Below are 16,518 nucleotides of genomic sequence, written 5' to 3'. Positions count from 1 at the left end.
ATTGCCTTTGGGGTTACCTGAAGTCGCAAGTGTATCGTGATCGACCGACATCTCTAGGGATTGTGAAAGACAACATCCGACGCCAATGCCTCACCATAACTCCGGACATGCTTTACAGTGCTGTTCACAACATTATTCCTCGACTACAGCTGTTGTTGAGGAATGATGGTGGACATATTGAGCATTTCCTGTAAAGAACATCATCTTTGCTTTGTCTAACTTTGTTATGCTAATTATTGCTATTCTGATTAGATGAAGCGCCATCTGTCGGACATTTTTTGAACGTTTGTATTTTTTTGGTTCTAATAAAACCCCATGTCATTACAAGCATGTGTGTCAATTTGAACCTCTCTATCTACATTATTCCGTGATTTATTCAGTTTTCAAATTCATACTGACCTTTTGATCACCTGGTATTTCCCTACAAATTGACACAACAGTCACCTCTGTAGGTACTATGAATTAATTTACATGCATTTTCAAAGTTGTAAAGTCCCTTTTGAAACAGCCTGTATTTAATTGAACTGATAGTCTTAAGAGAAGGTATTTGTTAAATAAAGTGAGTGACTGGTAAAAAAAAAAAAAAAAAGTTTCAATCCACCAACAAATTCAGGAAATCTCGAAACTTTATATCGAGAACGGAAAATGAGCTTTTAGAAACGATATTTTAAAAGTGCACCAGTGTGCTTTTAGTTGGGAATTTTCCATTCGAGGAAGTTAGTGCGTTGAACGGTTTACTCACGTCGAGCTCGTTGAGCAAGCGGGCCTTGTCGCTGGGCTGCTGTCCCAGGGGCTCAGCGCGCGCCCAGCAGGTTGCGGCCAGAGCCACCACCAGCAACAGCACTGCCTTCACTGCCGTAGACATCGCCATCTGTAACACAACACACCCGTCCCACACTTAGCACTGTCGTAGAACACGCAACTTGCCTCAGCTAACCACCGCAGCACACTTGTCTACAGCGTGCCTCACAAGGAGTAAGATTCGCCGCAAGTTTGCTAGGTGGCGCACTCGACTGTTGGCCAGCTGGGAGTGTGGACAGCTAGCTCACATGCCGATGCATTTTCATATTCTCTCGTTCGCTCTGCGCAAACTATTACTCCGACAAAAGAAATCAACATGACCTTTTCTTAGGAAATTTTATGTACACTACTAACCATTAAAATTGCTACACCACGAAGATGAAGTGCTACAGACGCGAAATTTAACCAACAGGAAGAAGATGCTGTGATATGCAAATGATTAGCTTTTCAGAGCATTCACACAAGGTGGCGCCGGTGACGACACCTACAACGTGCGGCATGAGGAAAGTTTCCAACCGTTTTCTCATACACAAACAGCAGTTGACCGGCGTTGCCAGGTGAAACGTAGTTGTGATGCCTCATGTAAGGAGGGGAAATGCGTACCATCACGTTCCCGGCTTTGACAAAGGTCGGATTGTAGCCTATCGCGACACTGCTGATCGCGTTGGTCGAGATCCAATGACTGTTAGCAGAATATGGAATCGGTGGGTTCAGGATGGTAATACGCAACGCCGTGCTCGATCCCAACGGCCTCGTATCACTAGCAATCGAGATGACAGGCATCTTATCCGCATGGCTGTAACGTATCGTGCAGCCGCGTCTCGATCCCTGAGTCAACAGATGGGGACGTTTGCAAGACAACAGCCATCTGCACGAACAGTTCAACGACGTTTGCAGCAGCATGGACTATCAGGTCGGAGACCATGGCTGCGGTTACCCATGACGCTGCATCACAGACGGGAGCGCCTGCGATGGTGTACTCAACGACGAACTTGGGTGCACGAATGGCAAAACGTCATTTTTTCGGATGAATCCAGGTTCTGTTTACAGCATCATGATGGTAGCATCCGCGTTTGGCGACATCGTGGTGAACGCACATTGGAAGCGTGTATTCGTCATCGCCATACTGGCGTATCACCCGGCGTGACGGTAAGGGGTGCCATTGGTTACACGTCTCGGTCACCTCTTGTTCGCCTTGATGGCACTTTGAACAGTGAACGTTACATTTCAGATGTGTTACGACCCGTGGCTCTACCCTTCATTCGATCACTGCGAAACCCTACATTTGAGCAGGATAATGCACGACCGCATGTTGCAGGTCCTGTACGGGCTTTCCTGGATACAGAAAATGTTCGACTGCTACCCTGGCCAGTAAATTCTCCAGATCTCTCACCAATTGAAAACGTGTGGTCAATGGTGGCCGAGCAACTGGCTCGACACCATACTCTAGTCACTACTCTTGATGAACTTGTGGTACCGTGTTGAAGCTTCATGGGCAGCTGTACCTGTACAAGCCATCCAAGCTCTGCTTGACTCCATGCCCAGGCGTATCAAGGTCGTTATTACGGCCAGAGGTGGTTGTTCTGAATACTGATTTCTCAGGATCTATGCACCCAAATTGCGCGAAAATGTAATCACATGTCAGTTCTAGTATAATATATTTCTCCAATGAATATCCGTTTATCATCTGCATTTCTTCTTGGTGTAGCAATTTTAATGGCCAGTAGTGTAGTTAAACTTTTTACCGGAATACGTTTTCATTGGAGGCCATGGTTTTTCGAGTTGTTCAGGAAAACGTGCATGAGTAACATTCCCCACACTGATCCCTCACCAGTCAGGATCTCTGATATGTTGGTCAGGGCACTTCCTCCTACAATGTACAAAAATTTCTGACTACACGAACTACTCCCGATATTCGACCGTATCTTGGTCTCTGTTGACTGGCCTATTTCGCCACCAACATTGCCAGCCATTTCTTTAATACTGTTAAATTGAACGCGCCCATGACGGCAGTGAAAGAAAAGCGACTTTTGTAAATGTTACTCTAAAAGCAATTACATTGATAACTCGATCAAAACGTAACCCTTGCCAACACAGTACTTCTGTAGTCAGAAGACCTGACGAGTACAGCGATGTAATTGTTCATTTTAAGCTGTTAAAATACACAAAATTGTTAGGTAAAATTTACACAAACGTAAATTTTAGAATTTGCAACTGCTCGACACAGCCGATGGCGTAATAAGGCCAGTCATTGAAGACCAAAAAATGTCGAAAGAGGCAAATAATTCGTACAGTCGCGAATTATTTTACAGTGATAGGAGGGAGCGCCATGAACAACAATTAAAAATTTTGACTGGTGGGGGCGGCGCGAGGAAGTGGGGGTGCGTTTCTAAAGTCACTAGGTCACTTTCGTACTGTTTTCTTGATTAACCCTAAAATTGAGGCATCTCGTGAAAACGTATACAAGTGCATAATTTAAATCTCCTACGAAAAGATCCTTGGGGTTGCGTAAAATGACATCCATAGGAGCAGCTGAATCACCTTGCACACATCAAAGGAACAATGCTTTGTTTGCTCCACTGTGGAGATACCTATGGTAACTGAAAGGCGCTTTGAGTCTGTGTTTTAGCTAAACACTTCGGGTAACGCCTCATCGAGGCCCACGAGAAAGACAGGCCGCGGAGCATACGTCACGAAGGTAGTCCTGCTCTCGCTCCAATCAGCAGACAAACTACGTTTCTACACCTGTTAACTCGTAACTAGGCGTGTCCGTACAAACGAAAACTGAATCTTCTACTGGAATCCGCTATTATGGAATCTTACTGTTATTAGTCCTATAATGATGGGAAGTTCATGAGCCTACTTACAATCTGTTACGGCTGTACTAGCGTACAATAAAATAAAATCATGCTAAAATGATTATCAGTTGCGTGAGGCACCACTTCCAGCGTGTAATGAGTACTGTTAAGCAGAAGAGACTAAATGCTATAAACAAACCGTTATACCATTTATATCGAATACTGATCTTAAATTAAATTTTGCTGTAGTACTGTTAATCAGTAAGACTTCATAATAGCAGATTCCAGTGGAAGACGCAATTCTCGTTAGTACTTACACGCCCAGCTGCGAGTTAACAGGTTTAGAAAAGCATTTTGTCTGCTGAGCTGAGCGAACGAGCGAGTTCAGGACTACCTTCGTGACGTATGCTCCGCGGCCTGTCTTTCTCGTAGGCCTCGCCGTCAGGACTGACTAGCCAGCGGAGGTAGCATTCAGTTGGAGAACCACACAAGGGAAATAGCACAGGAGCTATGAGAAGCTCCCTGCGGTCGATGGAGCCTACTTGTGAGCCGTCGCACGAGGAGTCAAAAAGTAAGCTTACAACGAAACTTACTCTGTATGAGAGAACTTAAATGTCCACAACAAACAACTGGCGTCAACTCGCCTCAGCACTGCGAAGTTACATTTTTTTAAATTTATTTTACACCAACAAATAAATAAACACTATAAAACTGTGTATATGCTAGCTTCACAGTATGAATAACAAAAATGGTTCAAATGGCTCTGAGCACTATGGGACTCAACTGCTGAGGTCATTAGTCCCCTAGAACTTAGAACTAGTTAAACCTAACTAACCTAAGGACATCACACACATCCATGCCCGAGGCAGGATTCGAACCTGCGACCGTAGCGGTCTCGCGGTTCCAGACTGCAGCGCCAGAACCGCGCGGCCACTTCGGCCGGCTCATGAATTACATACTGGGGATTCTGTCTATATATATTGCAAAAATATATGTTTGTTTGTGTGTGTGTGTGTGTGTGTGTGTGTGTGTGTGTGTGTGTGTGTGTGTGTATGTATGTGTTCCACATTTCCTCCGAAATCACTTGACCGATTTCAACCAAACTTTGTAGACATATCCCTTACAGTCAGGCAACAATCGCTGTTGGGGTAAGAATCACATACTCATCATCTTTTAGGAGATGTGATGCCATAATCACTGAGGTGCATGAAAAAATGCAGCATTCTGAATGACGTTCAAATTTATTACTTTTTTGTTACTTGCTCTATTCGCAACACGTTTTGCAGACAGTATCTACTACGCCGCTGAATGTACTGCAAAACTGTATCATTGTATAGATGGGTAGATCAGGAAATATGACGTCATAAACACAGAGATGCGTGAAAAACTTCTGCATCATGAATGACTTCTTTGTTACCATCTCTATTCGCAGCATATTTCACAGACAGAATGCACATGCTCCCATTAACGAACCTACACAAGTACATCATTGTACGACACACAGTTCATGAGATATGATGTTGCAAAAAATGCGGCATCGTGGAATAAGTTTTAATACATTCATTCTTTACTACGAAGACACTTCTGTAGCCGAGGCAACTTTAGGAAATCTTTGACACTTGGAAGTGCTTTCGACAGATTTCACCCGCTAAGCGCAAACGGTACAGGAGGAAATGATAGTTATCTACAGAGCTTTGTAGAGTCGTTGCCATTGAGGTGTTTACACCATTGCATTGTAGACACGGGAGACAGCTGTACTTATACAATTGTACATTATGCGTATTTCATTGTACGACTGTTTCATAATTTCAAAGGTGTTTTCACGAATGAAATGTTTTCGACACTCCTCTACGAACACCTTTTTTTGTTTCCATTTGTAATAGAAAACCGGCAGTACCGGCTTTGTAAGCTAGTATTAAATGCTTTTCTTCCTTTAAATATTTAGGCGTAACCTAATCCTGTGCGTGGAAAAAGTCCTGCGCATGAAAAAAGTGTAGAAATTAAAAATAAGACAGGACAAGGGAAACTTATTATTAAATTCATTTCTTTGGGTAATGAGGTCAAAAACTAGAAACATTATGTACAGTATTAGAAGGAATGAGTGTAAGGATAGGAAGTTTGGGAAACAAGGAAGAGAAAAAGAATTAATTGCTTTACATGGAAATGGATACTCTAGCGGAAATGCTGGAGCATCAAGATTAGCCCACACTAGAAACCAAGAAATCCAAAATGTGGTGGACCATAATGGAACATAATGAAAGGAAGAGGTTACTGTAGTATGGCTATTTAACACCAATGGGTCATAACAACGACGAAGGTAACTGTCGGAAGAAGTGCCACTGTCACGCCAAGTAATATAATTCAATGAAACTTGGACCGTACACAGCGCTTCACAAATGCTGGATGATATTGGAAGTGGAAGTGCTGCTATATGTCTTCACAAAACATCGCAATTATGCTCAATGTGATTTAAGTCAGCGGAACGTGCAGACTATCCATTAGCCTAATATCGTCTCGTTTCAAGAGCCTTCCACCCGCACTCTTCCATGCGATGGCGCATTGTCATCCATACAAATGGAGTCAGGGCCGAATGAACTCTGAAGAGACCCCCATGGGGAAGGAGTGCAGTCTCACATTAATGGTGACCACTGAGTGTACCGTGTTAAAAGTTTTGGAGGTCATAACACGCATGTAACATTGTACCTCCGTAACATCTCGATCACCACAACAATCACGTTCAAAATGGTTCAAATGGCTCTGAGCACTATGGGACTTAACATCTGAGGTCATCAGTCCCCTAGAACTTACAAGGTTAGAACTACTTAAACCTAACTAACCTAAGGACATCACACGCATCCATGCCCGAGGCAGGATTCGAACCTGCGACCGTAGCGGTCTCGCGGTTCCAGACTGTAGCGCCTAGAACCGCACAGCCACTCCGGCCGGCAACGATCACGTTCGACAGTGCTCTATGTACCCACATGTGGCGAGAAGTGGGAGCTCGTAATGAACCCAGGAACATTATCGAATATGATCGTTTTGGTAGTCCAGGTGTTATGGTGCTGGGACGCAGTTACTTTTATGTATAGTCCACCTTTCAAAGAGCTACGTTACTTGGCAGTAACACATCATGCGAAAGTTACTTCCGCCCTTAAGTTTGGCATACCACTGTATACGGGTAAAGAAAGTATAGAGGCGGATCCCAGAAGGAAAACCGGAAAGAAGTCGACTGCTTAGAAATTGATTGACAAATGGCAATAGGATTGCACTCTAGGAAGGAATCTAAGAGGGGGTGTTGGGGAGACCACAAACTATGGAGGCTTTTTTATCATTTATATTTGTAATTTGCTTTCACCTTGACGAACAGTGGCCGGAGGTTCATAAAACAAACAGCAAGAGTTCTCGCAACTAATAATACAGACATCGACTTCGGTTTATTAAACAGAACTATGGCATTCTGAATGTCAGAATAGCAGACCTCGAAGAGACCTAACCTCGAAGAGACAAATTCAGTAAGTTTAGTAGATTTAACAAGAAAACATACATTAAAAAAGACATTGAATACAGGGATTTCCATGCTGTTGTTGGGTCCGATGAGTGGCTCGTCAGTTGGAGATTTGCACCTCCGAGACCATACATAGGTAGGTGATGTTTACGCTAGTCTCGACGGAAACCCATTGTCATCAAAGAGATACGTCGTAAGTTGTGTGTTGGCCTGCGAAGAAGTTAAATAAATTGCAAGGAAATTACTGTCTACGTACATCAGGTTTGTTATGATGAATGCTGCAACTCATCTACAGTGTGTTGGTTGTAAAATATCCACATAGTCGAACTGCTAGTAATGCATAAGCCATTTCGACGATTAAATGTCAGTTGCTAATGAAGAATTTGTCCACATGCACTTCATTTGTGGCGAATGTCACTAAAATAGACCAAGGACAGAAGAACCGTACGCGGAACGGTTTCCAAGTAGTCGCTGTTCAGTTCGTACCACCTTCGATAATACTATCAAAATATTTCGCGAAACTAGATGTTTTTCCATAAGAGAACGTAGAGAACAGCTCATAATACAGGGTGCATCAAAAAGAATCATCCGATTTGGCACGTCTACATTGCTGAAACTAATAAACATATGGAACGAATTTTGTTTTTTTGATGAACGGGAAACTCAAAAAGTTTATTTTTTGATATACTTCCATAGGTGTTCAATACGACCCATTGATATGCGTGGCAAATGTCAGTACGGTATTCAAACTGTTCCCAAACCGCAGCGAACATGTCTTGAGTTACAGCTTCCACAGCTGCTGTTATGCGATGTCTCAGTTCACTCATCGTCGTTGGTAACGGAGGCGCATAAACAGAGTCTTTTATAACCCCCCACAAGAAATAGTCACATACAGACAGGTCCGGTGACCCTGGAAGCCAGTAATGTAAGGCTGAATCATTTAGTCCATTGCGACCCATCCCTCGTTCAGTCATCCTTTGATTTAAAAATTCCCGCACTTCCAGATTCAAGTGTGGCTGTGCCCCATCATGTTGGTAAATGAAGTCGTTCGAATCAGTTTTCAAATGTGGGAAAAGAAAGTTCCCAAGCATATCGATATATGTGCTACCTGTAACAGTGTGCTCGGCAAATAAAAATGAACCATACACCTTTTCCTGTGAAATTGCACAAAAGACATTAAATTTTGGAGAGTCCCTCTCATGTTGTATAACTTCATGTTGTTTTTCCGTACCCGCTATTCTCACATAATGACGGTCCACCTTCTATTTTAATCGAATATTGCCTCGTCATTAAACATTAGGGTGGAAGAAAACTGTCATTCTCCATCTAGTCAAGAACGAAATTACAGAACTCCATGCGTTGCTGTTTGTCAGCTTCACGAAGAACCTGCAGTAGCTGAATTTTGTATAATTTCATGTGTAAATGTCGACGCAACACATGCCACACGGACATCGGCGGAATTTTGAGCTGTCGAGTTGCCCGGCGAACGGATTTCTGCGGACTTCTTTTGAAACTATGGCGGATGCGTTCGACATCTGTGTCAGACACTCGGGGACGGTCCGATGATTTGCCTTTACACAAAAAACCAGTTTCTCGGAATTGTTCATGCCATCCTCTAATGCTCAGTGTTGTACCTAGTACGAAAGTCACGCCGAACAGTCACTACTGACCCGCAATGCGCAAATCGCAAAACGCTTTCTGTTGTCCGGACACCGTTTTTACTAAAATTGAAGTGGGCGACACCGCTGCTTCCTAGCAGGAACGAGGTAAAACTCGAGAGTCTGCTCTTTCGAAAAGTACTTTGTTCACGAGCATATCTCAAATAACATAACAACTATGATTTTTTTTAAAAAATCAGATGATTCTTTTTTATACACCCTGTATTTTCCACCTTTAAGATAGCACTGTTATTAACTGTACATTGCAACCTTCAAATAGGAGAAAAAGCTGCCATTTATTGGTTGAAGAAAAACAGATATGAAAAAAAACGGAATTATCGGAGAACTGGCAATAATAGAGAATATTTGCAGCCTCGCAGTAGAGATGGAACTCATCATTTACAGGAAGGAGAACGTTTCAGTCTTTCCTGGTATGACTGAAAGGCTTCAGATGGCACATTCGGAACCAAGTAGGGATAAACGGACAATGACCAGCTGTGTGTGTGTGGCGAAATCGGCACACCGGATCATATGCTATGTGAATGTTCCCTAGCTGAAGATAAAGCACGTACTGCTAAGCAGGCTTTAAGAGGGAAAATTATTTATTACATAATTAGGGTAAAAGAGTACTTCGATACCTGATATCTTGTAGCTTGTTTCAGAATAAAACAAGACTTAACTATAGGCAACAGACATTACAGCAAAGACGAGTAAGGCATGTATTCGATGCCAGGGAATGTGAACAAAGCCCCATAACTCTACGATCACATGATCCTCTAACGGAATGTGGAAGATCTGGCACGGAACGTAGAGAGAAATAGGTAAATTGCAATAACACGAAACCGTATGTGTATGCGTGTGTGTGTGTGTGCGTGTGTGTGTATCTCAGATTACAATAAAGACAAGTAGTGAATATTTCTAATGTTAGTAGAAATATTAGTGTTAGTAACAGTAACTAAATTTTCAGCAGAAGAAGGAAGCATTTATTGAAAAATAAACTAGAATAAAATCTAGGGGACGTTAGCAGTATTAGATACTTCTTTTTGTAACTGCAATAGGAACATTTCGTGTTGCTGTAGTGGTAGTATACAAGGCGAACCATCTAAAATTGTAGTATAGAAGAGGAACCACCTAAAACTTGCACCGCGAGTATTGCGGAAATGGAAAGTGTTATTGATGTGCGATTTCCACAGAACGGATTGGAGTCAAAAATGGTTCAAATGGCTCTGAGCACTATGGGACTTAACATCTGAGGTCATCAGTCCCCTAGAACTTAGAACTGCTTAAACCTAACTAACCTTAGGACATCACACACATCCATGTCCGAGGCAGGATTCGAACCTGCGACCGTAACGGTCGCGCGGTTCCGGACTGAAGCGCCTAGAACCGCTCGGCCACACCGGCCGGCTGATTGGAGCCAGGGTCTCGTATTGTTAATCAATCAACAGATTGTAATAATATTTAGAACGTGTTGTTTGTGTAAACAAACACATTTTAGATGGAACAAAACCTGTTGTCATTAACATACTAAAAGTAGGGTAAATTACAATGTCAGTGGTGTTCGTTGCAAGATTCTACTGCGAGTTGTTTACGAGATATCGTAGTTTTGAAGAGTTCCCACACCGACACCTGTACGATACCTGTGATAGCACACACTAAAAAAAAAGCACACGTGCATGCACTAGTTATGTGGCTTGTGACCAGTACCGACACAATTGACCATTACAGGTTGCGTTCAAAATGACCACCGGCAGCGGCGCGCCCAGTCTGGTATGGAACTACCGCCGCACAAGTACTGGCATTTCAGCGATGTCCGATCAGGCTGCAGTTATTCTTCGTTGCATATGATCGGCTGTAGTGGGTAAGTCCTTGGAGACAGCGTCTTTCAGCTTTCCCCACAGAAAAAAGTCTTCAGGCGTCAAATTTGGGGAACGTGCGCGGTCAAGATATAATTCCTCTGCTGTAAATTGATGGAGCTGCAGCGGGACATTAATCGGAATCAGCGGCGACGAGCAAAAACATGTACCGGACGGGAATTCGAATCCGGGATCTCCTGCTTACTAGGCAGGACAGGTCTGCAGAGGAACGCCTTCTAGCATCCGTGGAAGATAGTCTGTTACGAGGTTGCAATACTTGGATGCGTTCAGTGGGTGAAAAACGGGCCTACGAGGTGATGGTTCACTATCCCACACCACACGTTTACACTCCATGGATGCTGACGTTCCACCTGACGAAGACAACGGGGATTGTCAACAAACCCATAGCGCATGTTTCCGCTGTTTACCTGGCCGTAATTTGTAAATGTGACTTCATTACTAAACAAGATACATGCTACATCTTAATGCCCATGTACAGATGTTAACACGATTCTCATAATCGTTCCCATGCATGTCTTGATGGAGTGAGATGTGACAGAGATGGGAACTTATTTTGATGGAGAATGCGTAGGACACTTGCCTGATTCATGTCACTTCCTCGTGCGACTACGCAGGAACTAACGTGCGGATCAGCTGCAACAGCAGCAAGAACATTAATTTCCTCGTCTTCTGTCATAACTTTTTTCGTTCTGTTCCGTTGCTAGATGTCACATTACCACTTTCACATAACTGGCTGAAGAGATTGAAAAATAATTGCCGAGATGGTTGACGTCTATTGGGATACCTTCCCTCATACATTGTACGAGAACGAACTGCTTTCTTCCTAGACTCTCTATACACGTGAGCATGTCGGCTTTTTTTGCATTGGTAAATCCCATCGTCCACTCACGACCTACTGCTTAGACTGTCACCCACTAACTGACTAGCATGTCGCAGTGCACTGAAGAAACACACAAACACACTGCAAGCAAACAAAAAAGACTTTGTACCTAGCAATTACGCTGGTTGAAAAGTATGACAGGTATCCGTGCGGTAAGTTTTCGAAATACGATATCTGCTAAAGGACTCGTTCTAGAATTCTGCAATAAACACTGCTGACGTACTAATTTACCCTGCTTTTAGTTAGTTAACGTCAATAGGCATTTTTCCATTTAAAAAAGGGTATATTTGCACAAAAAGTATGTATTCTAAATATTATTACAATCTGTTGATTGACTAACAATGCGAGCCCCTAACAAGAGCCCTTAACAACCAATTCATTCTGTAAAGGCCGCACATCAATAGCACCTCTCATTTCTGCAATACCTGCGGTGCAAGTTTTAAGCTCAAATGGTTCAAATGGCACTAAGCACTATGGGACTTAACATCTGAGGTCATGAGTCCCCTAGACTTAGAAAATGGTTGAAATGGCCCTGAGCACTATGGGACTTAACTTCTGAGGTCATCAGTCCCATAGAGCTTAGAACTACTTAAACCTAACTAACCTAAGGACATCACCCATATCGATGCCCGAGGCAGGATTTGAACCTGCGATCGTAGCGGTCGCGCGGATCCAGACTGAAGCGCCTAGAACCGCTCGGTCACTCCGGCCGGCAGACTTAGAACTACTCAAACCGAACTAACCTAAGGACGCACACACATCCATGCCCGAGGCAGGATTCGAACCTGCGACAGTAGCAGCAGCGCGGTTCCTGACTGAAGTGCCTAGAACCGCTCATCCACAGCGGCCGGCAAGTTTTAAGTGATCCACCCTGCGTAGTATGGTAATAACAGTAACAGCAGTAGGTCCAGTTTAAGTGTAATTTAATCAATATAATCTGAAATTGCCTATGGCTGTTTTTCCATCACAGTAAAGGACCAAGGGAGGACAGAGATGCTGTAGGAAAACGATAGATTGCCATCTAAATGTTAGAGTGATAGTAGTAGAAGGAAATAAAGACAACGAAAAATAATAATATAGACCATAAACTTAATTCATGTCCAGAACGTAAAAAAATAGGTAAGAAAATTTCGCACACTTGTAATTCTACAGGGTGTTACAAAAAGGTACGGCCAAACTTTCAGGAAACATTCCTCACACACAAATAAAGAAAAGATGTTATGTGGACATGTGTCCGGAAACGCTTAATTTCCATGTTAGAGCTCATTTTAGTTTCGTCAGTATGTACTGTACTTCCTCGATTCACCGCCAGTTGGCCCAGTTGAAGGAAGGTAATGTTGACTTCGGTGCTTGTGTTGACATGCGACTCATTGCTCTACAGTACTAGCATCAAGCACATCAGTACGTAGCATCAACAGGTTAGTGTTCATCACGAACGTGGTTTTGCAGTCAGTGCAATGTTTACAAATGCGGAGTTGGCAGATGCCCATTTGATGTATGGATTAGCACGGGGCAATAGCCGTGGCACGGTACGTTTGTATCGAGACAGATTTCCAGAACGAAGGTGTCCCGACAGGAAGATGTTCGAAGCAATTGATCGGCGTCTTAGGGAGCACGGAACATTCTAGCCTATGACTCGCGACTGGGGAAGACCTAGAACGACGAGGACACCTGCAATGGACGAGGCAATACTTCGTGCAGTTGACGATAACCCTAATGTCAGCGTCAGAGAAGTTGCTGCTGTACAAGGTAACGTTGACCACGTCACTGTATGGAGAGTGCTACGGATGAACCAGTTGTTTCCGTCCCATGTACAGCGTGTGCAGGCAATATCAGCAGCTGATTGGCCTCCACGGGTACACTTCTGCGAATGGTTCATCCAACAATGTGTCAATCCTCATTTCAGTGCAAATGTTCTCTTTACGGATGAGGCTTCATTCCAACGTGATCAAATTGTAAATTTTCACAATCAACATGTGTGGGCTGACGAGAACCCGCACGCAATTGTGCAATCACATCATCAACACAGATTTTCTGTGAACGTTTGGGCAGGCATTGTTGGTGATGTCTTGATTGGGCCCCATGTTCTTCCACCTACGCTCAATGGAGCACGTTATCATGATTTCATACGTGATACTCTACCTGTACTGCTAGAACACGTGCCTTTACAAGTACGACACAACATGTGGTTTATGCGCGATGGAGCTCCTGCACATTTCTGTCGAAGTGTTCGTACGTTCTCAACAACAGATTCGGTGACCGATGGATTGGTAGAGGCGGACCAATTCCATGGCCTCGACGCTCTCCTGACCTCAACCCTCTTGACTTTCATTTATGGGGGCATTTGAAAGCTCTTGTCTACGCAACCCCGGTACCAAATGTAGAGACTCTTTGTGCTCATATTGTGGACGGCTGTGATACAATACGCCATTCTCCAGGGCTGCATCATCGCATAGGGGATTCCATGCGACGGAGGGTGGATGCATGTATCCTCGCTAACGGAGGACATTTTGAACATTTCCTGTAAGAAAGTGTTTGAAGTGACGCTGGTACGCTCTGTTGCTGTGTGTTTCCAATCCATGATTAATGTGATTTGAAGAGAAGTAATAAAATGAGCTCTAACATGGAAAGTAAGCGTTTCCGGACACATGTCCACATAACATATTTTCTTTCTTTATGTGTGAGGAATGTTTCCTGAAAGTTTGGCCGTACCTTTTTGTAACGCCCTGTATATGTAAAGGTACATTGTTGTAATTAAGAAAGTGGACTATGATAAATAAATATAAAGTACATTGCGACAGGCACTTAGGACCTGTCACCTAGACCCTCTTCAGTTTCTACTGTTGTTTTATACAGCAAAGATTCATGTAATTCAAGTTTCATGTAATTCAAGTTTCAACTGAGATCTAGTGATTAGGTTGGCCAGTGTCGAGCAGGAGCTATTTTCTTTTATCCCATTCTGAGTCTTTTGTTCAAATGCTCAAGGATTTCGATACTGCGTACTGTCTTGATGAAATCACGTACTCTCGCGTACAGTAAGGAGTAGAGTCTCCAACAACTGTGGTGGTACATCTCGAAAGAACATCGGACGAAGTGAACAATTTAAATGGAGCGAAAGCACATAAAATACTATTAGCTTATCTTGAGCTGATCCTAGGCAAAAACTGATAGAGAATCCTTGCTAGTTATCTGAAAGGAACGTTGCGTACGTACACTGACGTCAGTGGAAAATGTTATACCATGAAGCACAAGTACTATAGTCATCAAACTTCATGTACAAGTTCATCACATAACTGGCATTAACCTTTCGTTGTATTCGGAACTGATGACCGTCGTAAGTGACTCATAACACAATAAATTTTCCTCCGCTTTTAGCAATAGGATTCCAGAAGCAGCTATGCATCACTGTTCGCTTAGCAAGCGAAACATTTGAAGAGACAGTTTGGTAAGTTATTCCTAGTGTTTTCGTCTATAAAACGTACAACTGAAAAACGGTGCACGGGCATCTGGCATCAAGCGCGGACGTGCGACGTTGAGATACTTATAGTTCCACAAAGTGCACTGTTACATTGTGGAAAGTGAACAGCTGAATCAAGTACGTTAATTTTTTTGAACGAGCATTGGAATGTGGACCAAATAATGTTAGAATCGCTTTCTACATCATGGTGGATAAAATAATTCGTAAGCTAATTTACTCTATTTGGTACTTTTCGTATTAGAACTTGCGAACTCTAAAGACACGATTTTTCCAAAAACGCCGGCCGGAGTGGCCTAGCGGTTCTAGGCGCTACAGTCCGGAGCCGCGCGACCGCTACGGTCGCAGGTTCGAATCCTGCCTCGGGCATGGACGTGTGTGATGTCCTTAGGTTAGTTAGGTTTAAGTAGTTCTAAGTTCTAGGGGACTGATGACCATAGCAGTTAAGTCCCATAGTGCTCAGAGCCATTTGAACCATTTTTTTTTTCCAAAAACAAGCGTATTGAGGAACGACCGAAAACAGATATATTTTGTAATAACACGTCGGAAAATAAGACGTTGGTAGAATAAGAGTATGGACTACAGTATTAACTTCTACAGAAGTCACTGATTGTGAGCCGTTGGTCACACAGCCGTGTTAATTAAAGTTTGTCGGTGAGGTGCTGAAAGGTCATATTAAACGAACACCACCGTTTTCATTTTTTGCAGATGCACTTATATCGCTCTTCCGTTTTTGGTTAATGCGCGTATTCGGTGAGTAAATGTCTGAACGTCAGCAATGTTTGTCTCGCACGAGCTTTTCGTCGCTATTGAGTTTGATAGCACCAGTCGTTAAAAGCTCTGCTTTATTTAGACAGTCTTGACGTGAACCCGTTTTACCCGTGAAATGTTCGGCATAATAAAAGCGCAATTTTCAGACACGTGGACCCGCAGAAAATAGGGCAGCCAGCCGTAGGTGCCGTCACACCTATGAACCTAGTTGATAACGTTATTTGCGAACAAATTTTCTATGCCTGACAAACCACAGTATTTCCCGGATATGAACTGTTGAAAATTAAACACGAGTAACTTTCTCGCACACAGTTGTCAAAATATGGTAAAGAAAGACGTAGTAATCCATCAGTGAACGTGTTCTGTTTACGAAATGTGGTGGATCACATTGCTCACAGTACTGTCGCTCTAGGGTAATTCAGTCCGAAGCGACAAATGCTACATCTTCCGTACCGAATGTTCAAAAGTCTCTCTGTCTCTTCCTCACTCATGTAAGTTTCCTGATTTTTCTAGGTCTCACTCGTAAATATTTTAATGAATATTTGGCTTTGGTAGTGGACCCATGAGTTTAGAACATCATCTAGTTTCTGCTCTAGGGAGTACTGTCGCTGGCCGGCCGCGGTGGTCTAGCGGTTTTAGGCCCGCAGTCCGGAACCGCGCGACTGCTACGGTCGCAGGTTCGGATCCTGCCTCGGGCATGGATGTGTGTGATGTCCTTAGGTTAGTTAGGTTTAAGTAGTTCTAAGTCCTAGG

At 43.3% G+C, this 16,518-nt stretch overlaps 1 protein-coding gene across 1 annotated transcript in view; it reads right to left on the bottom strand.

Moving 5' to 3' along the window:
• Positions 1 to 16,518, bottom strand: part of LOC124789758 (prohormone-1-like) — a 310,220-nt gene that overhangs the window by 151,206 nt on the left and 142,496 nt on the right. Inside the window, exon 2 of the mRNA XM_047257211.1 lies at positions 743 to 871. Coding sequence (XP_047113167.1) covers positions 743 to 871 — 129 coding nt within the window. The remainder of the gene's footprint in view (positions 1 to 742; positions 872 to 16,518) is intronic.

The sequence above is a fragment of the Schistocerca piceifrons genome, chromosome 3 (genome assembly GCF_021461385.2).
Source record: "Schistocerca piceifrons isolate TAMUIC-IGC-003096 chromosome 3, iqSchPice1.1, whole genome shotgun sequence".
Taxonomy (NCBI): Eukaryota; Metazoa; Arthropoda; class Insecta; order Orthoptera; family Acrididae; genus Schistocerca; species Schistocerca piceifrons.
This window is presented reverse-complemented; position numbering and strand designations above follow the sequence as displayed.